The 23,518-nt window shown below is 39.4% G+C and overlaps 1 protein-coding gene across 6 annotated transcripts in view; it reads left to right on the top strand.

The window, feature by feature from the left end:
- The first annotated feature begins 2,929 nt into the window (after positions 1-2,929).
- Positions 2,930-23,518, top strand: part of LOC138443825 (guanylate-binding protein 6-like) — a 32,600-nt gene continuing 12,011 nt past the window's right edge. The window contains exons 1-5 of one of the 6 annotated variants that reach the window (XM_069596869.1): positions 2,930-3,153; positions 7,652-7,860; positions 11,378-11,505; positions 16,076-16,185; positions 16,384-16,580. In XM_069596869.1, coding sequence (XP_069452970.1) covers positions 7,671-7,860; positions 11,378-11,505; positions 16,076-16,185; positions 16,384-16,580 — 625 coding nt within the window. In that variant the 5' untranslated portion in view covers positions 2,930-3,153; positions 7,652-7,670. Of the gene's footprint in view, positions 3,154-7,651; positions 7,861-8,443; positions 10,978-11,377; positions 11,506-16,075; positions 16,186-16,383; positions 16,581-23,518 lie in introns of those variants that run through there. The other 5 variants (XM_069596878.1, XM_069596886.1, XM_069596893.1 and 2 more) reach the window with 5 other exon arrangements.

The raw sequence follows: 23,518 nt of genomic DNA, 5'->3' as shown, positions 1-23,518 counted from the left end.
GATGCCATTTGGTTCTGGCCTTTTGTTTGCTACAAGTTTCTTTCTTTCTTTTTAATATAGATTATATTCACTTAATGAGAACTTTTAACATCTACTCTCTTAGCAACTTTCAAACTTACAATACAGTGTTGTTAACTCTGGTCACCATGGTAACTGTAGTATGTTACATCCCCATAGACTCTTTGGACAAGTTCTGGCTTTTGAACTCTGGCCCCTTATCTCATAATGCCTTTAAAACTGATGGTACATTCCCTTGTTTGGCAAATGTTATTGGGAAAAAGCAGCTTCAGTGCTCCACCCAACACTCACTTTCCTGTGAAATTTGACCTAATGATGTCATTCATGACTAACCTGCAAAAATTTTATTGTTTTTAAAAAGATACATTTTTAAATGCAGAATTTTAACTTCTTTTCAGTACATGGCTTTGTCTGAAAAGATTATTCAGATTAGGTCACTGTATTTTCAGTTCCTAGGCTTCAGTAATTTCCAGTACTTACTATCTGCTCCTTCTGCCTCTTGCCTCCGTTCTCAAACCCACTGCACTTATGGTACCAGTCAGCATACTTCTATGTTCTACTCGAGTGTCTTATCCATCCTCTCTCAGGATTTTCTTCAAGCTATGAAAGGCAGTTCATTTCACATAAGCACAGCCTAGAAGTTTAGAGGGGTTAAAGACCTCTAAGGTAACTCTGAATTGAAGGGAAACATAAATTGTTGGAAAAATCCTCACGTTGTCCTTCAAAGGGACACTTCAGAAACGCATTCAGTGTAGTTCTTCAGAATATCCATCTTGAGATTCATTTGCAGTTTCCCACAAGGGTAACAAGCTCAATAATTCACCTTTTTGACTTTTTCCATTTTCCCTTTCTTATTCTTGTTATCCTCCTTCACCCTCCTTCTGGCTTCTTGTCACTGCTTCTCAAATAAACTGTGTGCATCCACGTCTCTTTTCTGGAAGGAAGAACCCAAGAATAGACATTCTTTCCAAAGGAGCTTAAGACCTTACTACTTCTCTCCTCATTTCAATTAACCTTTAGAGAACTTACAGGGGCTTCTCAGGTGGCTCAAGGGTAAAGAATCTGCCTGCCAATGCAGGAGATGTGAGTTTGATCCCTGGGTTGGGATGATCCCCTGGAGAAGGAAATGGCAAATGCACTCCAGTATTCTTGCCTGGGAAATCCCATGGACAGAGGAGCCTGGCGGGCTGCAGTTCATGGGGTCACAAAAGAGTCAGACATGATTTAGCTACTAAAAACAAGACAACTTACATTATAGCCAGTGTTTGTTAAGAAACTTATGGAATCAAAATGATCATTGCATGCATGTGATATATTTGTATATGTGGATTCACACTTTTTTATAGTTGAATGTCTATAGATTCTATATTGAATTTATATTGAATTCAACAAAGATCTTGTCACAGGAAATTCATATATTACTGGATAGATCATGATTTTGAGTTGCCACATGGTGGCAGTGTCTGCAAGTCTTTATATCTTAGGTTTGGCCTTGTGCTGCTTCCATGGGAACTGTGTTCTTTAATCTGTGCTTGGAATGAACAGTCTAGCAAATGCAGGCAGGAAAGTCTGTATATATTTCAGCAAAGCACAGCTTACTCAGGCTGGAGGAAGTCGCCTTGACATGTACCCAGATGTTAGGGTTCCTCACTCAAAGAGGCTGATAGACCCGCAGCAGGAGTCCCACAACCAAACCAGTCTCCTCTCCAGTACCACTGACTATCTGCCATCACCCTTGTTTCTCTTTGGCCTCTTTAGGAGCTACTGGCAGTGCTATATTGTTGGGAGTTGGACAGTGAGTTGCGTAGACATATGGAAGCATGGCTGAAAGGACCCAGGCAGGAACGCACTTGGATGATGCTCAGATAGATGGACAGAAAGCATATTCCTTTTCTGTCTCTCTGCTCCAAAATGATAAGGATACTTAGACCCAAAATGCCATAGAAGTAGACACTCACCCTGAGACCTTGGACTTAGGCCATTCCATTTATCCTGTAAGACAACCATACATGAGAAGGTGACAGCCCCTAGCATGTAATAGCAGCAGCACACTTAACTAAACCAGGGGTGGACAAACTATGGCCATAGGCCAAATCTGTCCCATTGCCTACTTTTGTAAATAAAGTCTTATGGGAACATGGCCACACCCATTTGTTTATCTTTGTTTATGTATGCTTCTGCTGAATAATTGTGGCAGAGACCTATGGCCTGCAAATCCTAAAGTGTTTACTATCTGGCCTTTTCTGGAAAAGTTTCCACTGCAAAGTGGTGAGGACAGTGGAGACCAGGCAGAAGGAGCCTCACGGCCTGACCTCCTTGGGCATCTTCCTACCAAACCTGTTTTTCTTTTTACATGGCTCCATTGCCTTCCTCACTAACAAACATGTACACCCAATCACTTTCTTACCTGATCAAATAAACCCCTTTGAAACTGGTCCAACTGGCTAAATTTCTGTAGAAAAGCGGGTGGTACCTATGTTAGTCGAGGGCTCATGTTTTGGGGAAGTATGAAAATGTCCAGCCAGTAGTGAGCACCTTGGATAATACCATGAAGGGTTACTCATTTTCATCTTTACTTATCTTTTTATTTTAAAAGATACTTGTTTCATTAAATATATGTATTAAGGAACAGATTTAAAATGTTTAAGAGTTCTTCACTAACACAGTGCCCAGGAATCCTTGCTGAGAAAAAAAAAAATGCTTGAAATATACTTGGTTTACACAGATCAATTTCACTTGCTTCAAGCAGTCTTACGCCCAGGAGAGAAGAGAGGCCATGGAAGCCTTTACCGTGGCTGAAATTCCACCATAGAAAAGTGGTGGAGTGTGTTAGGATTCACGTTCTGCAATCCTAATTCAGTCATTCTGGACTGGCTTTTTCTAATTTCCTCTCACTCTGCTCCACACACCCATGTTTGTGCTGTAGTCATAGAATCTGGCATGACTCTGCTACCTCAGAAAGAGCATGAATTACTTTCAATTTCAGTTTAAACACATCACTATACTGGAAGAGAGGACTGGCTTGCTCAGTCTTCTTTACCTTTGATAAAGGAGAGACAAAGGGGTGGAAGGAGCAAGTGAGCAAAGGGTGAGAGGCAACTGGAACCGTTCTTGGACTCCTGGTGTGTGGAGCAGGTATGTCCATCTTTTATGTGCTATCTAAGATTGATTTCTGATTCAATGTGACAATTGAAGAAGAGCAGATTGCTTATTGTCTGGAGGGCAGAGGTCTACAGCTGGCTTTATTTGGGGAGCTACAGCTTCTCTGTTTGGATCAGTAGGGCTGCAAAGTGACAGGCACACTGTGTCTTCCTGGATGTGCTGCTTCTGGAAAGAGCCCTTATAGGATTTTGCCTGTCTTGCTTTGTCAAGCATTGTGGCTGGAGTTTGAACTCAGAGAACAAGATATTTCCTGCCAAGGTGGTTACAGGAAATTATAACTTAAAGAGATCATTTCTTTTCATCTTTGTATCAGTCATACTTAAGGAAGCTTCACAGAGAGAGCTCTGAAAATTTATCTATGTACAGATAAATTTAGTACCCACATAGCTGATTTTTAATAATTAAAGATTTAAAATCTCATCAAAACTCTCATTCTCTTCTCCTTCTCTCTCTCTCTCTCCTCTCCCATCTGTTCTTTTTGTTGGTTTGCTTTTCATGGTTATGAAGTTGGAGCTGTTTGTAGCATTTAAAAAATGCATACCATCTGGGTTTAATCCCTTTGGATAATTCTTCTGTAGATCAAATTTAGAAAACCAATCCTGAGTAGGACTGAACAGCTGCACTTTGTTAATTTGAAGTTCAGAATTTTGTAGCCCATTCACAGTAAGAAATCAGAGATCTACAGATCAGTGGGTTTTTCTGTTTGTTTGTTTGCTTTTTGAGCAAAGAGAACAAAGAAGCAGTTTACTGAGGCAAAAGCAAAAAGGCATACTCAGGGGAGAGTGTGGGGGCATCCTTGTAGGGTTTTTTGATTTCATCTTTTTTCTTATTTTTATCATTGAATGGATGGGGTATTTTTGATTAGAGGTAGAATATTCATTGGAGAAGGCAATGGCACCCCACTCCAGTACTCTTGCCTGGAAAATCCCATGGACAGAGGAGCCTGGTAGGCTGCAGTCCATGGGGTCACTAGGAGTCGGACACGACTGAGCAACTTCACGTTCACTTTTCACTTTCATGCATTGGAGAAGGAAATGGCAACCCACTCCAGTGTTCTTGCCTGGAGAATCCCAGGGATGGGGGAGCCTGGTGGGCTGCCGTCTATGGGGTCGCATGAAGTCAGACACGACTGAAGTGACTTAGCAGCAGCAGCAGCAGCAGCAGAATATTCATCGAGGGAGGTGTGTGTGGGGGGCTTCCTAAGTGGCTCGGTGGTAAAGAATCTGCCTTTTAAGCAAGAGATGCCCGAGTTGTGGGTTTAATCACTGGATTGGGAAGATCCTCTGGAGGAGGAAATAGCAACCCACTCCAGTATTCTTGCCTGGGAAATCCCATGGACAGAGGAGTCTGGCAGGCTACAGTCCATGGAGTCACAAAGAGACACAACAGACAATGCGTGGATGAATGATTTATTAAGGGGAAGACAGAACTGGTTTTTATAAAGTTGTTTGCAGTGGTTCATCTCACATCTTCCTACAGCTTCCTGTAATCTTCCCTTTAAGGAGGGAACTGGACAATTCTAGAAATTATAGTATGGTTTAGAGGCTCCTGTTTCCCTTTGTATTCTTGATTTCCACACTGAAGAACTAGACAAAAGCAAATGGTGCAGGAGCAATGTATGAAACTGCTTGCTGCTTTTCTCTGATAAAAATTTTTTTATTTGTAGACCTTGTTTCTTAGTAACCTGGAGTTCACAGATTGTGTTCAAATGCAGAACCTAATGGACCAATCTGTTCAGTGCAATTTTTGTGGATAAATCTTCATCTAATTCAACAAACATGTTCTGAAATTCTATTTTCTGTTGTGTGCTATGCTTAGATACAAGCTTATAGTATCTAATTTTATTATTAAAACATCCACCATACTGGGTCTATAATTTTTCTCACATTACCCCTATAATTATCTTTAAAAACTTAAGTTTAACTAGGTGGGGCTCCTTGTTTAAGACTACATGAGTAGTAACTAATAGAGTGATTCGTTTGTTTGTTTGGTTTTTGAAGTATCTTTTGATAGTTAAATGTATCTAGAATGTTTGACCTGTAAATATAAAACAATATTTTAGATAATTGAATATAATATCATGCTTATACATTCTGATAATGAAATATGCATAGATATTATAGGGAACTTTTAGCATAATAGCAACCAAAAATATGCCAAGAGATCCACTGTATAATAGTGCTTTTAATATTTAATTTTTCAAATCAAACTTTGCCTTAGAAAACAGTTGCAAAGAAATCTCATTTTCTTTTCATATAGATTTACCTAGTGGTCATCTTTTGCTACATTTACTTTATCTCTCTAAATATATTGGGTTGGTTAAAAAGTTGGTTCAGGTTTTTCTGTAAGATTCTAAAAAAAATAAATGGCCTATAAGAAGGGCTATTGTTAAAAGGAAAAAAAAAAACCCCACCCCAAACCCAAATAACAAATATTGGAGATTTGCAGTTCTCCACGACTGAAGTGATGTAGCAGCAGCAGCAGCAGCAGCAGCAGCAGTAATTAGTGATGTTGGGCATTTGTAAAAGCAGTCACATTTTGAATTGTTTGTATACCAGTTTTGTTCCAAGGAAGTCTTTCATGAAATTTGTCCTTGGTTTTGAGGTTTGGGATTAAGCTAAAGAGAAACAGTAAAGTCTTTTTAGGCTTTTCTTTTATGCATCTTCCCTGGGCCTGTGTGTGCCTTTTCAAATTTCCCATATATGTGCTTCTTTAAAATATCATAATTTTCCAGAGAGTCTCTCCTCAGGGCTTCTGATCATCTGTTGTTTGTCTTTACCCTGAAAAGGAAAAATTCAGCTTCTCCTCTCAAGTTTCTGTTCTCCATATTTCACTTCTGGTCATCAGTTATGCGGGCATATAATCATAGTAAACAATTTTGACTCGCTAATTTTTCAAAGTTAGTCCATACTCCACAGTCTACAGGTTAAGGGTTGAGTCCCTCAATTCAGACACAAATTGCAAGTCTAGGTTGTCACTTGGGCTTCTAACTGGCTATACAGTGGAGGTTCCCACAGTCTTCTCCTCAGGTTCAATAATTTGCTAGGAAGGTTTACAGAAATCAGGAAAAATAGTTTACTTGCTAGGTTACTGATTTATTTAAAAAAAAAAAAAAGGATACAATCCAGGAAGAGCAAGAGAGAAGAAATGCATGAAAGTAAGAAAGGGATAGGAGAAGGAAATGGCAACCCATTCCAGTGTTCTTGCCTGGAAAATCCCAGGGACAGAGGAGCCTGGTGGGCTGCCGTCTGTGGGGTTGCGCAGAGTCAGACACAACTGAAGCGACTTAGCAGCAGCAGCAGCAGCAGCAAGAAAGGGGTATGGAGTTTCCATGTTCCCTCTGGACATGCTATCCTTTGGAAACCTCCATGTTTATCAAGCCAGAAGCTCTCTGAACCATTTTAGTTAGCTTTTTTTTTTTTTTTTTCAGTTTTTTAAATAGAAGACTCATTCAATAGCTATGGTTGATTAAATCATTGGTCATTGATGATTACTCAACTTTCAGCTCTTCTTTGATCCCCAGAGGTTGGGGAATGAGGCTGAATGTTCCAAGTCTCGAATAGCATGGTTGGTTCTTTTAAATATGAACTTAGCTGGGTTTGTGCTTTATGCAGGCTTCCCATGTGGCTCAGTGGTACGGAATTGGCCTGCCAATGCAGAAGGTGCAGGAGACAGGGGGTTCAATCTCTGGGGTGGGAAGATCATCTGGAGTAGGAAATGGCAATGTGTTCCAGTATTCTTGCCTGGGAAATTCCATGGACAGAGGAGCCTGGTGGTCTACAGTTCATGGGGTCACAAATAGTCAGACATGACTGAGCTACTGAATAGCATCACACATATATTTTATGTATCATTGTTCATTGTTCATTTTTCTGTAACTAGGTCATGTCTGACTCTTTGGAACCCCATGGACTACAGCATGCCAGGCTTCCCTGTCCTTCACCATCTCCCAGAGTTTGCTCAAATTCATATCCATTGAATTGGTGATACTATCCAACCATCTCATCCTTTGTCATCCCCTTCTCCTCCTGCCTTCAGTCTTTCTCAGGATCATGGTCTTTTGCAGTGAGTCAGCTCTTTGCATCAAGTGGCCAAAATATTGGAGCTTCAGCTTCAGCATTGGTCCTTCCAATGTATATTCAGGATTCATTTCTTTTAGGATTGGGGCTTAGTATGTTGCAGGCCTTTAGTGCATGGTAACAATAACTTGGATTTTATTATTATTATTATTCTTGAAGTAAAATTATAGATAGTGATAATAGTTTGTGTTTTGTTAAAAACATCATCAGAGATTTGAGGAAATGATGGAGGAAAACCTCTGTAGTATGCTAATTCTAGGTTACTTGTTGTCTCATGGAAAGTACAGAAGTCTTACTGAATTTGAAGTTGACAGATGCCTTGTATAACTCTGCCTGTAATCTTATCTCTACTAGAAAGCTCTTGTATAACTCTGTAATCTTATTTCTACTAGAAAGCTCTTCTAGGTTGCCATGGCATCAGGACCCAACATGATGGACCCCATTTGTCTGGTGGAAAATGACAATGAGATTCTGTCAGTGAACCAGAAAGCTCTACAGATTCTTGAGACGATTTCTCAGCCAGTGGTGGTGGTGGCCATTGTAGGACTGTATCGTACAGGCAAATCCTACTTGATGAACCGTCTTGCAGGACAGAACCATGGTGAGTGTTGTACTTGGTTAGAGCCCAGTTGTTTGATTCTAGCTGACAGCTTAGTTTCCTAGTTTTCTTCCTTGGTCATGTGAAGGGAGAAACAAATTCCTCTGAATAAGCCAATCTCCCACTTCTAATTGTCACCACTAAATCACTACCTTATTGTGATCTATTATCATGTTCTCTGTTTTATTCCTGTAAAGCAAAATTTCTTCAACATATGCAAAAATCCTACCTTATCCTACCTGATTAAATACTATGTTCTTGCAGTTGTCTTCTCACTTTCAAAACATTTTGTTTTTCATTGAATATTCTCAACAACATATAAAGATATTTCATTATCTATCATCTTAAAAATTCTTCCTGGATTTCATATCCTATTGGGGCTAAAACCTCTCGAACTCTCCTACATTTTATTTTTTTTCTTTTTTTTTTTTTTAGTTTTTTATTTTTTAAATTTTAAAATCTTTAATTCTTACATGCATTCCCAAACATGAACCCCCCTCCCACCTCCCTCCCCATAACATCTTTCTGGGTCATCATCCCCATGCACCAGCCCCAAGCATGCTGCATCCTGCGTCAGACATAGACTGGCGATTCAATTCACATGATAGTATACATGTTAGAATGTCATTCTCCCAAATCATCCAACCCTTTCCCTCTCCCTCTGAGTCCAAAAGTCCGTTGTACCCATCTGTGTCTCTTTCCCTGTCTTGCATACAGGGTCGTCATTGCCATCTTCCTAAATTCCATATATATGTGTTAGTATACTGTATTGGTGTTTTTCTTTCTGGCTTACTTCACTCTGTATAATCGGCTCCAGTTTCATCCATCTCATCAGAACTGACTCAAATGAATTCTTTTTAATGGCTGAGTAATACTCCATTGTGTATATGTACCACAGCTTTCTTATCCATTCATCTGCTGATGGACATCTAGGTTGTTTCCATGTCCTGGCTATTATAAACAGTGCTGCGATGAACATTGGGGTACATGTGTCTCTTTCAATTCTGGTTTCCTCGGTGTGTATGCCCAGCAGTGGGATTGCTGGGTCATAAGGTAGTTCTATTTGCAATTTTTTAAGGAATCTCCACACTGTTCTCCATAGTGGCTGTACTAGTTTGCATTCCCACCAACAGTGTAGGAGGGTTCCCTTTTCTCCACACCCCCTCCAGCATTTATTGCTTGCAGATTTTTGGATTGCAGCCATTCTGACTGGTGTGAAGTGGTACCTCATTGTGGTTTTGATTTGCATTTCTCTAATAATGAGTGATGTTGAGCATCTTTTCATGTGTTTGTTAGCCATCCGTATGTCTTCTTTGGAGAAATGTCTATTTAGTTCTTTGGCCCATTTTTTGATTGGGTCGTTTATTTTTCTGGAATTGAGCTGCATAAGTTGCTTGTATATTTTTGAGATTAGTTGTTTGTCAGTTGCTTCATTTGTTATTATTTTCTCCCATTCAGAAGGCTGTCTTTTCACCTTGCTTATATTTTCCTTTGTTGTGCAGAAGCTTTTAATTTTAATTAGATCCCATTTGTTTATTTTTGCTTTTATTTCCAGAATTCTGGGAGGTGGATCATAGAGGATCCTGCTGTGATTTACGTCTGAGAGTGTTTTGCCTATGTTCTCCTCTAGGAGTTTTATAGTTTCTGATCTTACATTTAGATCTTTAATCCATTTTGAGTTTATTTTTGTGTGCGGTGTAAGAAAGTGATCTAGTTTCATTCTTTTACAAGTGGTTGACCAGTTTTCCCAGCACCACTTGTTAAAGAGATTGTCTTTACTCCATTGTATATTCTTGCCTCCTTTGTCAAAGATAAGGTGTCCATATGTGTGTGGATTTATCTCTGGGCTTTCTATTTTGTTCCATTGATCTATATGTCTGTCTTTGTGCCAGTACCATACTGTCTTGATGACTGTGGCTTTGTAGTAGAGCCTGAAGTCAGGCAAGTTGATTCCTCCAGTTCCATTCTTCTTTCTCAAGATTGCTTTGGCTATTCGAGGTTTTTTGTATTTCCATACAAATCTTGAAATTATTTGTTCTAGTTCTGTGAAAAATGTGGCTGGTAGCTTGATAGGGATTGCATTGAATTTGTAAATTGCTTTGGGTAGTATACTCATTTTCACTATATTGATTCTTCCGATCCATGAACATGGTATATTTCTCCATCTATTAGTGTCCTCTTTGATTTCTTTCATCAGTGTTTTATAGTTTTCTATATATAGGTCTTTAGTTTCTTTAGGTAGATATATTCCTAAGTATTTTATTCTTTTCGTTGCAATGGTGAATGGAATTGTTTCCTTAATTTCTTTTTCTACTTTCTCATTATTCGTGTATAGGAATGCAAGGGATTTCTGTGTGTTGATTTTATATCCTGCAACTTTACTATATTCATTGATTAGCTCTAGTAATTTTCTGGTGGAGTCTTTAGGGTTTTCCATGTAGAGGATCATGTCATCTGCAAACAGTGAGAGTTTTACTTCTTCTTTTCCAATTTGGATTCCTTTTATTTCTTTTTCTGCTCTGATTGCTGTGGCCAAAACTTCCAGAACTATGTTGAATAGTAGCGGTGAAAGTGGACACCCTTGTCTTGTTCCTGACTTTAGGGGAAATGCTTTCAATTTTTCACCATTGAGGATAATGTTTGCTGTGGGTTTGTCATAGATAGCTTTTATTATGTTGAGGTATGTTCCTTCTATTCCTGCTTTCTGGAGAGTTTTTATCATAAATAAAATTGACAAACCATTAGCCAGACTCATCAAGAAGCAAAGAGAGAAAAATCAAATCAACAAAATTAGAAATGAAAATGGAGAGATCACAACAGACAACACAGAAATACAAAGGATCATAAGAGACTACTATCAGCAGTTGTATGCCAATAAAATGGACAATGTGGAAGAAATGGACAAATTCTTAGAAAAGTACAATTTTCCAAAACTGAACCAGGAAGAAATAGAAAATCTTAACAGACCCATCACAAGCACGGAAATTGATACTGTAATCAGAAATCTTCCAGCAAACAAAAGCCCAGGTCCAGACGGCTTCACAGCTGAATTCTACCAAAAATTTCGAGAAGAGCTAACACCTATCCTCCTCAAACTCTTCCAGAAAATTGCAGAGGAAGGTAAACTCTCCTACATTTTAAAAAATAATTTTTTCTGGAAAAAATACAATCTCAATTTCTATTTTTTACTTTTTTTCCATGCCCATATCTCACTGTAATCCACTTCTCCACTTTTGAAACTCACCATTCTTTCAAAATGCTCTTGTTACAGTTAGCCATAGCTTCTGTTTTATCTGATTCATGGATACCTCTTTGTCTCCATGCTGGTATCATTATCACAATTAATGTCCCCTTCTCCTTGAAACAGAGAACACACAGAGCAGGGCATTCTTGTTGAGGTAGAGACAGCACCATCACATGTACTAAGGTACTCGCATTCTAGAAAGTCTGACTTTGTAACCCCTTGGTGGCTTAGATTATCTGCTGTGATTGCATATTGCTTTCTCCCCTCCCTTTGCAGGTTTCCCTCTGGGGTCCACAGTACAGTCTGAAACCAAGGGCATCTGGATGTGGTGTGTGCCCCACCCCTCCAAAGAGAACCACACCCTGGTCCTTCTGGACACCGAGGGCTTGGGGGATGTGGAAAAGGTGAGGTGGAAGGTCACAGATAAATCCTTTTTATTCTGGGTTTTCTCCTTATTGCTTGATGATTGTAGAACTTTAGCTGCTGTAGTCTATTTGTAAAATCCAGAAGTCAACTATAGTAAATGAGGCAAACTATGGTTTGTTTGAATCCCACTTCTAGGAAAAGTTATTAGATATATATTAAATCAAATATTTTATTTCTTGGCACTGCATGGATGACTTGATTTCTTTTAATAAATAATTATTGAACAGCTGAATTCTAGGCCTTTGGACTTAAGAAGATAGATTGTGTTGGTGGTTTAGTTGCTAAGTTGTGTCTGACTCTTGTGACCCCACAGACTGTAGCCCACCAGGCTCCTCTGTCTGTGGGATTTCCCAGGCAAGAATACTGGAGTGCATTGCCATTTCCTTCTCCGGGGGATCTTCCCTGACCCAGGGATCAAACCCGAGTCTCCTGCATTACAGGTGGATTCTTAGGCCCAAATAAGGTAGATATCAGTGACCAAAGTAAAGGTCTTGTTCTCAAAGACCACACATGTGCAGTCGGATTTAATAAAGGGTGATTGGTAAAGAAGCAGGTTGGAGAGAGGAGGAATTTGAACTACATCGCATCACCAACTCCTGTCAGTTTCCTGGGAGCTCTGGGCAAGAATGGTCCTTTTGAGTTGCTCTGACTTGGGACAATGGTGCTAGAAAATTATCAAAAAGTTACTTTGGGAGCCTTTCTAATTAATAGGGCTAACACCTGAAGACTCTTTCACTGGCACTCCCAACAGCTAGGGGAATAAGTCTTGAAAGGTGATCCAGGCAGGACTTGACAGTTTCCATCACTTACAGTTAAGTTATAAAGGTGTGTTGGTAAAGAAGAGGAGAAACATCAATCTGGGTGAGAGGAAGGATTTTTGATTCATCTTCTTAGCTATCAGATGAAGAGTGTATTTAAAGGTTGGAGTTAAGAGATGGGTTTACACTTTCTATGATGAAATTCATCAACTGCTCACAGAGCATTTTAGAAAGCTGTGAGATACCTCTAGATGTGATGGTTCTATAAAACATATGTTTGTCCTACAAGAAACATTTTAAGATGGATTTTTTTGGTATTTTAGCTTTCTACTAATGGGTGAAAGAAGTTACATTTCTTTGTTTCATTAACTTTAGCCTTATTTGGAAATAGTACCTAAATTTCTATAGCTTTTCATATTTCTTCCCAAAGGAGAATTAAAATTCTGTTTTTATCTTGAAAGTCATATACAAACAATGATATAGTCTTGTTGAAATAATTGATTGTTTGCCATAAATGCCACTTCTTCTTCTAATTGATTATTTTCTAAGACTGAGTTTTGGGGAAATAAAGTAATGAATAGAATATTCCCCCCCCCAATTCCCATATAGAATTGTCCTGACATAAATCAGTTTTTCCATTTGCTCTAGGCAGCAGCTTTAATACACTCTTTACAGTAGAAATAATATATAGACTTATGCTACTATTTAGAAAATGCTATGATTTATATAAACAAATTAGCCTGGCCTTTAAGGCCCTTCATCAGGTTGCACTAGAGCTTCAAATTCACTTCTCCACTCACCCTCTGCTCCAGTCAAATGAAATAACTCTATTTTAATTATAAGACCCCAGTATTCTCCCATCTCTAATTTTGCCTCTGTGAGTGCTTCTGTCTATGGGATCACTTTTATTTCCTGAAGTCCATGTTTTACCAATTCTTTAATACTCAGTTCAAGACTTCGAGGAAGATTTCATGTCACATACTTTCTCCAAATTTCATAGCTCGGTTCTTCCTTTACAGACATAAATTTTAATTTAATGTTATAGCTATAAGTTTCTCTGCTTATATACATTACTAAGATGTCAGCTTTCTATAGGTACTGTCATCTTTGCTGCAATTATTGTTATGGATGTTTGTCACTTATTTGAAACAGGCATCCTGGAAGGAATAATTGTCATTTTTAACATTGCTTTTTGAAATCTAAGAACAGTGGGAGAGTATTGAGTAATTTTTGTAGATATTTAGGAGCTGACTGTGGCTAAGATCATGAACTCCTCATTACCAAATTCAGACTGAAATTGAAGAAAGTAGGGAAAACCGCTAGACCATTCAGGTATGACCTAAATCCAATCCCTTATGATTATACAGTGGAAGTGAGTAATAGATTTAAGGGCCTAGATCTGATAGATAGAGTGCCTGATGAACTATGGACTGAGGTTCATGACATTGTACAGGAGACAGGGATCAAGACCATCCCATGGAAAAGAAATGCAAAAAAGCAAAATGGCTGTTTGGGGAGGCCTTACAAATAGCTGTGAAAAGAAGAGAAGCGAAAAGCAAAGGAGAAAAGGAAAGATAAAAGCATCTGAATGCAGAGTTACAAAGAATAGCAAGAAGAGATAAGAAAGCTTTCTTCAGCGATCAATGCAAAGAAATAGAGGAAAACAACAGAATGGGAACGACTAGAGATCTCTTCAAGAAAATTAAGAGATACCAAGGGAACATTTCATGCAAAGATGGGCTCGATAAAGGACAGAAATGGTATGGACCTAACAGAAGCAGAAGATATTAAGAAGAGGTAGCAAGAATACATGGAAGAACTGTACAAAAAGATCTTCAAGACCCAGATAATCATGATGATGTGATCACTCAGCTACAGTGAGACATCTTGGAATGTGAAGTCCAGTGGGCCTTAGAAAGCATCACTATGAACAAAGCTAGTGGAGGTGATGGAATTCCAGTTGAGCTATTTCAAATCCTGAAAAATGACACTGTGAAAGTGCTGCACTCAATATGCCAGCAAATCTGGAAAACTCAGCAGTGGCCACACGACTGGAAAAGGTCAGTTTTCATTTCAATCCCAAAGAAAGGCAATGCAAAAGAATTCTCAAACTACCACACAATTGCACTCATATCATGTGCTAGTAAAGTAATGCTGAAAATTCTCCAAGCCAGGCTTCAGCAATACGTGAACCGTACACTTCCTGATGTTCAAGCTGGTTTTAGAAAAGTCAGAGGAACCAGAGATCAAATTGCCAACATCCGCTGGATCATGGAAAAAGCAAGAGAGTTCCAGAAAAACATCTATTTCTGCTTTCTTGGCTATGCCAAAGCCTTTGACTGTGTGGATCACAATAAACTGTGGAAAATTCTGAAAGAGATGGGAATACCAGACCATCTAACCTGCCTCTTGAGAATTCTGTATGCAGGTCAGGAAGCAACAGTTAGAACTGGACATGGAACAACAGACTGGTTCCAAATAGGAAAAGGAGTACGTCAAGGCTGTATATTGCCACCCTGCTTATTTAACTTCTATGCAGAGTACATCATGAGAAACTCTGGACTGGAAGAAACACAAGCTGGAATCAAGATTGCTGGGAGAAATATCAATCACCTCAGATATGCAGATGACACCACCCTTATGGCAGAAAGTGAAGAGGAGCTAAAAAGTCTGTTGATGAAAGTGAAAGAGGAGAGTGAAAAAGTTTGCTTAAAGCTCAACATTCAGAAAACTAAGATCATGGCATCTGGTCCTATCACTTCATGGGAAATAGATGGGAAAACAATAGAAACAGTGTCAGACTTTATTTTTTGGGGCTCCAAAATCACTGCAGATGGTGACTGCAGCCATGAAATTAAAAGAAGCTTACTCCTTGGAAGAAAAGTTATGACCAACCTAGATAGTATATTCAAAAGCAGAGACATTACTTTGCTAACTAAAGTCTGTCTAGTCAAGGCTGTGGTTTTTCCAGTAGCCATGTATGGATGTGAGAGTTGGACTGTGAAGAAGGCTGAGCACTGAAGAATTGATGCTCTTGAGAGTCCCTTGGACTGTGGGGAGATCCAACCAGTCCATTCTGAAGGAGATCAACCCTGGGATTTCTTTGGAAGGAATGATGCTAAAGCTGAAGCTCCAGTACTTTGGCTACCTCATGCAAAGAGTTGACTCATAGGAAAAGACTGTGATGCTGGGAGGGATTGGGGGCAGGAGGAGAAGGGGACGACCGAGGATGAGATGGCTGGATGGCATCACGGACTCGATGGATGTGAGTCTGAGTGAACTCCGGGAGATGGTGATGGACAAGGAGACCTGGCGTGCTGAGATTCACAGGGTCGCAAAGAGTTGGACACGACTGAGCGACTGAACTGAACTGATTGATTGAATATAATTTAAAAGTGCAGTTATGCCAATTCTGGTCTATTTTATATGAGCTATGATTAATAAATACTTGTGGAGCAAAGAAGTACTAACAATCATCATTGAATACATAGTACATACCAAGTACTGTACTAGATTTTATGTATATGTTATTTTCTTTCATCCATTGAGGGAAAAGAAATTCTTATGAAGATTAGAATCACTTTATATATGAAAAAAATCACAAACATAAAAATTGTCTTTTGTAATTGTCAAAGCTGATATCTGTATTTGCATCTGTCTTCAAATATTGTCTATGCATGGTGAGTATGTGAACTGAAATAATACATGAAAGCATGATAGAATCAATGCATGAATGAATTTTTAATTTAGGACTAAAATCCTAAACCTCTTGTTTAAATGTGATTTCTAGGGTGACCCTAAGAATGACTCATGGATCTTTGCCCTGGCTGTGCTTCTATGTAGCACCTTTGTCTACAACAGCACGAGCACCATCAACCACCAGGCCCTGGAACAGCTGTAGTATCCTTCCAGGAACAGAACCTCCAAGTTTCACCGAGTTTGGTGAAAATGATAGAGTCATTTCTCCTTCTCTATCATTTAGTTGCCTTTGGTGGAGCATAGGGGACCCAGGGCCAAAGAGAGTGATGATAATACTTTTTAATTAGGGAAATGTAGGAATTGTGCAGAGGCTGTTGCTTTTCTTTAACCAAGTCCTAGCTATGTGACAGAGCTCACAGAACTCATCCAGGCCAAGTCCTCTCCAAGACCTGATGGAGTAGAAGATTCCGCAGAGTTTGTGAGTTTCTTTCCAGACTTTATCTGGGCTGTTCGGGATTTCACCCTGGAGCTGAAGTTAAACGGTCACCCTATCACAGAAGATCAGTACCTGGAGAATGCCTTGAAGCTGATTCCAGGTATTAGAGCATGACCCGGGCAGTGGATGGTCTAATGGAGGGTGGGATTTACTAAACACTGTCTGTCATCTCTGGGGTTGTGTTGCCCTAATGGTCCGGGAGTGAGCGACAAGAATGAAGACAGAACATGAAATCTGGTGCAATGGGTCAGGGGACATGCAGCCTCTAGGGGACTGAGGTGCAGAGTCCACTCTGAGTCCAGCTTTGATTCCTAATTGCAGATTACAAGACTATTTTTTATCTTATCTTTCCCAAGACACTACACTGACATAGTCCAGATCTCCTTGTTTTTACCCCAGGCCGTTTCCTTTTGGGCTTGTCTCAACAATCAGCAAGTGCATAGGCAGCGTTCACGCCTGACGCAGACCCCGCATTCCAAGGTCCATGCTTTCATGATCCCAGTCACACTGCCTTCTGGGCCTGGCCTTTGGGTTTGTAACAAGGAGATTATTCTTAAGAAAAACATGAAAGATAATCGTTAACACAGTTTCTTAATATATGCTGTTTTTCCAGGTGCTATTTCTGTGGAATTTCTCAAGGCTGTGAAAGTACATTATTAGGAATTCCCACTACATCTCTCACTTTTTGTTTTTGCAGGAGTAGATATGCCGTCTGAGCAACTTCCTTTTTCATCAGTTCTCAGATGGTTTTTCTCATGCATCTGAGGACTAGACACAAAACAGTTAAAAATTAACATCCTTATATTATAGTACCAAGCAATCCTCCTCCTAAAGTTTTAATCCACATCATGGGGTTAAGTTAATGTAAGCTTTCCTCAATTTCTTCAAGTAAATCAGTTTCTGGGAGTAATTGTAAGTGAGCATTCTGCATATTAGAAATAGTAGCCTGTAACTGGGAAATATCTAAGGATAGATTATTATGAATGTGTCCTCTCAAATGTTTAGATAATCGATCCCAAGTATATGCACTTTGATTATACTTACAAGGTATGACACAAAATGAAGAGATACTCCAATCACACTTAAGATGAGTTTGTAACTTAAAATTTTGTACTTCGTCCCCTAGTAGGAGAGCTGCATTTTCTAAATCATTCACTTGTTCACTAATTTCTTGATCTGTGTGGGTTTGACTTCCCCAGGCAGAACTTGCATTTTGGCACCATTGCTGGACAAATGTAGTCGTTTATATAGTTCGATGCAGTGCCACCCCGGCTATTACTGCTGTCGTGGCTATGGTAATAATTCCCATAATAGCTGCCATAAGGAGTCCAGTAAACATTTTGGAATGTTGTAGTACTTTCTTTATAACTTTTAAAAGGATGTGTTTCAGAAGAGCCTTCCCAAGGTCTGGTTTGATTTACTAGAAGCCATATTCCCCATCTCCTTCTTCATATAACAAATGAGCAATTAGAATTATAAAGTGAAGAATTTAAGCAAGTATATAATTTTCAATCCTGGCAAAAAAGTTCTTGCACACTTTCATTGATAGAAATTGTTCTTTTCAAGAGTACGTAAGGATCTCTCACACAAACCTGAATATAAAATGTCCAGTTTGCACTGGTATTAAATGTCAGGAAATAACATTCATCCCAAATTTGGAAATTTTTAAGACTTAAAGACAATTTCCAAATCTCTCCTTGCCCTATTCCTTGATCCAATTGTGAGAAGCGGGGAGACATGCCACTACCATGCCATATAATTGGATGATCTAAATGAGTGGTAATATTAGTATGGTGAAAGACTTTTTGCAGTTTCCAACACAGCCTTTTGTGAGAATTGCAAGACTGATTTTGATGAGAGCAATTAGAGACTGCCTACCCCTTAGGGGACCAGTCCCATACAATTCCATAGGAACCATTAATCAAAATTACTCCCTCAGTTCCACAACAATTATCCCACTGAATATGATTTTGTTTTTTAGTGCATAGCTTGAGATGCTTGCATAAAGGTCTGTCTGATTTGGTGTCATTGTCGGGTTCTGAGTTGTTATAAGCAAAACTCAGACCAGAGAGAAGATGTAGCTAAATCTTAGTATAGTTGCTATTTAAAGAATTGGTGGACAGCCAGGCTTGCACAGGTAATTTAAGACATCCTGTAGCTGGTCCTACACAAATTGGCCAGGATTCATACCCATAAGCAACACTGAAGGGAGTCCCTTCCTCTTGTTTAAAAAGAGGAAGGCGTGTAGCTTCAGGTCCTGATATCCAGGAAAAATCATTAACATAAATGAGGATCATAGAATCCCCCTAATCAACAGGTTTTTGTAATGGGGGGTTAGGTATCAGTTCAGTTCAGTTCAGTCGCTCAGCCTTGTCTGACTCTTTGTGACCCCATGAATCGCAGCATGCCAGGCCTCCCTGTCCATCACCAACTCCTGGAGTTCACTCAGACTCACGTCCATCGAGTCAGTGATGCCATCCAGCCATCACATCCTCTGTCGTCCCCTTCTCCTCCTGCTCCCAATCCCTCCCAGCATCAGAGTCTTTTCCAATGAGTCAACTCTTGGCCTGAGGTGGCCAAAGTACTGGAATTTCAGCTTTAGCATCATTCCTTCCAAAGAAATCCCAGGGCTGATCTCCTTCAGAATGGACTGGTTGGATCTCCTTGCAGTCCAAGGGACTCTCAAGAGTCTTACATGCCCAATAAGTGTAATTTTTAGATTCAGCTGTTGCTAGGGGTATGTATACTCACTGCGGTGGTGATAAGAGCAAACATGGCAACACCCGGGTTGTTAGGAGTGACAGCTTTCTCTTCATTTTCTAAGACCTCCTCGATTTCTGTGTTCATCTTTTAATTTGTCCCCAAGTGGGGATCTTGTTCTGATGTGTCGACAGGAGGGGAATAGTTATCTTTGTTTCAAACTCATGCTTTTGAAACTCATTACTGGGATCTCTACATCCCATGTGAAGCATCTCTTCTGTGGGAGTTCACTCATGATATGGTTTCAGAAGATGCAAGGGAATCCAAACGGGTGTTTCTGAATCACTAGTGAAACACAAGCGAAATCCCTTCCCCAGGTTATCAGTTTTCCCCTATGCCATGAGTGTGTTTCTGGATCATACCACCAAACAGGTGGTTTGGGGCGAATTTCTTTTTGTTCCTTAATAAAATGCCATTCTGCTGCAGTGAAATCATTATCTTGATGCAAAAAATTTAAAGTAAATAGTGCTTTATATAATTTTTGCTGTGGTGGAAGTGACATTCCATCTCCCCCTTTCTGTTTTTGTAACATTTCCTTAGGAATCTGTTAGCTTGTTCTACAATAGCTTGTCGTTGGGGATTATAGGGAATTCCTGTATGATGTTTTCATAGACCAAGCCTTAAAAAATTCCCTAAAAGCAGAACTATTGTAAGCTGGGCCATTGTCTGTTTTTATATTTTGTGGGAGGCCCATAGTAGCAAAGCAGCTATGCAAATGTGAAATAACATGTCTTGTAGATTCTCCAGAGCAAGCAGTGCCCAGATAAATTTAGAGTTAATATCAACTATGACATGTACATAAGCAAGTTTTCCAAAAGATGAGTTACGTCCATCTGCCAGATATGACTTGGCCTCAGGCCACGAGGATTAATTCCCCCAGTTTCTGTTGGAGACATGGTTATTGCAACTATCTGACATGTAGGACAAGTGCTCACAATCTGTTTAGCTTGAGCCCGAGTGATGTGAAACTTGGTTTTTAAATATTTTGAATTACAATGTGTCAGGTCATGAAAGGCTGATGCCTCTGTAAAGGCTGGAAATAAAAGGGTGTCGGCTTGAGGATTTCCTTCTGTTAAAGGCCCTGGTAAAATAGTATGAACCTGAATATGAGTAATGTAGAATGGAAACTGTCAGTGTCTAATCACCTGTTGTAAATTTGTAAAAAGTGTATACAATGTGGATGGGATAGTATCCTTAATAGTTGCTGTTTATATATGTTAGTGACATGTACAGAATATTGAGAATCAGATATTAATTGCTTGGGGAATATTTTGTGATATGTATATAATAGCTAGAATTTTTGCTTGTTGTGCAGAATATCCAGGTGTTTCAATTACTAGCATAAACATGCCTATATATCCTGCTTTCCCTCAGCTAGTGCCATCTGTAAAATTGAGAGGAACAGACGGAATGGGGTTGACACTAGTAATTCTAGGCAAAATCCATCTTGTTTGTTTTAAAAACTGCAAGATATAGGCAAATCAGGATAGTGGTTGCCAATATGTCCAACATATTGGACAGCTAAAGCTTGTTGCCAAGATAATGGATAATGAATTTTGAAGAGAGTATTTTAATTCCTTGGAAGTTGGTGTAGTCCAAATAAGGCAGGGATCATGTCCAGTAAACTGTTGAACACACTCTTTTCCTTTTAGAATTATATTGGCTACCATATCTAAGTAAAGGGTAATAAATTTTGTTTGTAAATTAGCTAAGAATATCCATAAAATTATTAAAGGAGTTTGCATAATCAACCCAGTAGGGGAATGAGGGGTGGGGAAGACAAACAACTGAAGAGGCTCTAAAGGGTCTATTCTGTCTATTTGGCAGTTTTATACAGCTTGTTCTATAATTGCTAGTTTTTTCTCAGCCTCAGGAAATTTTTGTTGGGAGCTATTAAGCTCTGGATTTTCTCTTAATAGAATAAATGGGTTAGAGAATAAAGTGGAATCCCTAATTTAGGCCGAATCCAGTTAACATCGCCTAGTAATTTTTGTAAGTCATTCAAAGTTTTAATTGAGTCTCTGCGTATCTGCCTCTTTTGGTTTGATTGTAGTATGAGTAACTTTATTTTCTGAGTACTGAAAAGGTTCAGTGTATTGTAATTTATCAGGAGCTATATACAAGCCAGTACATTCCAAACATTCCTTTAGCTTTAAAAACATTCCTATAGGCTATCAATTTCAGGTAGGCACATAGTATATCATCCATATAATGAATGATATATGCATAAGGGAATTGCTGTCGCATTAGATGTAAAGCCTTGGCTACAAAATTTTGACAAATAGTGGGACTGTTAAGAATACCTTGAAGTAATACTGCCCATTGAAATCTTTTATGTGGCTCCTTTAAATTAATGGAAGGAACTGAAAAAGCAAATCTAGGTTTATCATCAGGATGTAAAGGACTAATAAAAAAACAATCTCTAAGATCAATAGCAAACAAATGCAAATTTCTTGGAATCATACTAGGATTAGGTAGACCAGGCTGCAAAGCACCCATTAAAACAATAACAGCATTAATAGCTCTCAGATCAGTAAGCATTCTCCATTAACCAGATTTCTTTTGTATAATGAACACTGGAAAATTCCAAGGGCTAAAGGACTCAATAATATGTCCTTTGTTAAGTTGTTCATTAATTCATGTAAAGCCTCCATTTTTTTGTTTTGTTTTGTTTTGTTTTAGGGGCGACTGCTCTATCTACACAGGTTGATCTGTTTTCCAATTAAGAGGTATGGGTGTGGGTGGCGGAAGATTAATAGGAGCAGTGGCCACTGGTGAAAAGAGGGTGGTTTGAAATCTTAAATAGTCAAAGGATAAATTCTTCCTTGTTGATTTTTGTGCAGTCCCAATCCTGGTATATAACCTTGATTGAACATAATTTGGTGACTGACCTTGCTATATTGATTTGGAGGACGAGGGGGAGGAGATGGAGGAAAAAATCCCTCATCATCTTCTTTGGGAGCTGAAGGAGCAGGTTTTGCAGATGGGTTCCCCTTTCCTTCAACTCCACATACTCTGAACTTTGAGGTTATTCAAGAGAATTATCATCATTTTCATCAAAAAAATCAGAAGTCTGCAAAGGTTCCAGTACTGAGTTAATTAATGCCCACACACTCCAAATAGAAATAAGGAGTGGAGTTCCTTTTGCATGTTCTTTTTTAAACTTGGCTCCAACCTTTTCCCAGACTTTTAAATCCAAGGCTCCTATTGATGGGAACCAGCAGCAATATTTATCTATTGCTTGCAACAATTCTAATAATCCCCCTTCACAAATAGAAGTTCCTCTCCCTTTCAAGAGTTGTCTTAATAAACAAATATGTGGGTGATAGTGTTCTACAGTCTCAACATTTCCCATTTTCAGTTAGTTCAGTCACTTAGTCATGTTCAACTCTTTGTGACCCCATGGACTGCAACACACCAGGCCTCCCTGAGTTTACATACCAACTCCCAGAGTTTACTCAAACTCATGTCCATTGAGTCCGTGACGCCATCCAACCATCTCATCCTCCGTCGTCACCTTCTCCTCCTGCCTTCAATCTTTCTCAGCATCAGGGTCTTTTCAAACGAGTCAGTTCTTCGCATCAGGTGGCCAAAGTATTGGAATTTCAGCTTCAGTATCAGTCCTACCAATGAATATTCAGGACTGATTTCCTTTAGGATGGACTGGTTGGATCTCCTTGCAGTTCAAGGGACTCTCAAGAGTCTTCTCCAACACCACAGTTCAACAGCATCAATTCTTTTGTGTTCAGCTTTCTTTATAGTTCAACTCTCACATCCATACATGGCTACTGGAAAAACCATAGCCTTGACTAGACAGACCTTTGTGTTGACAAAGTAATGTCTTTGCTTTTTAATATGCTGTCTATATTGGTCATAGCTTTTCTTCCAAGGAATAAGTCTTTTAATTTCGTGGCTGCAGTCAACATCTGCAGTGATTTTCTTCTACTTCTAAGTCACTTCAGTCATGTCCAACTCTGTGTGACCCCATAGACAGCAGCCCACCAGGCTCCCCCGTCCCTGGGATTTTCCAGGCAAGAACACTGGACTGGGTTGCCATTTCCTTCTCCAATGCATGAAAGTGAAAAGTGAAAGGGAAGTCGCTCAGTCATGTCTGACTCTTGCTGACCCCATGGACTGCAGCCTACCAGGCTTCTCCGTCCATGGGATTTTCCAGGCAAGAGTACTGGAGTGGGTGCCTTTGCCTTCTCCACAGTGATTTTGGAGCCCCCAAATAAAGTCTGTCACTGTTTACACTGTTTCTCCATTTGCCATGAAGTG

This window comes from Ovis canadensis, chromosome 1, assembly GCF_042477335.2.
Source record: "Ovis canadensis isolate MfBH-ARS-UI-01 breed Bighorn chromosome 1, ARS-UI_OviCan_v2, whole genome shotgun sequence".
Classification (NCBI taxonomy): Eukaryota; Metazoa; Chordata; class Mammalia; order Artiodactyla; family Bovidae; genus Ovis; species Ovis canadensis.
Note: the sequence above shows the minus strand (reverse complement) of the source record. Positions and strands in the feature narration are given on the sequence as shown.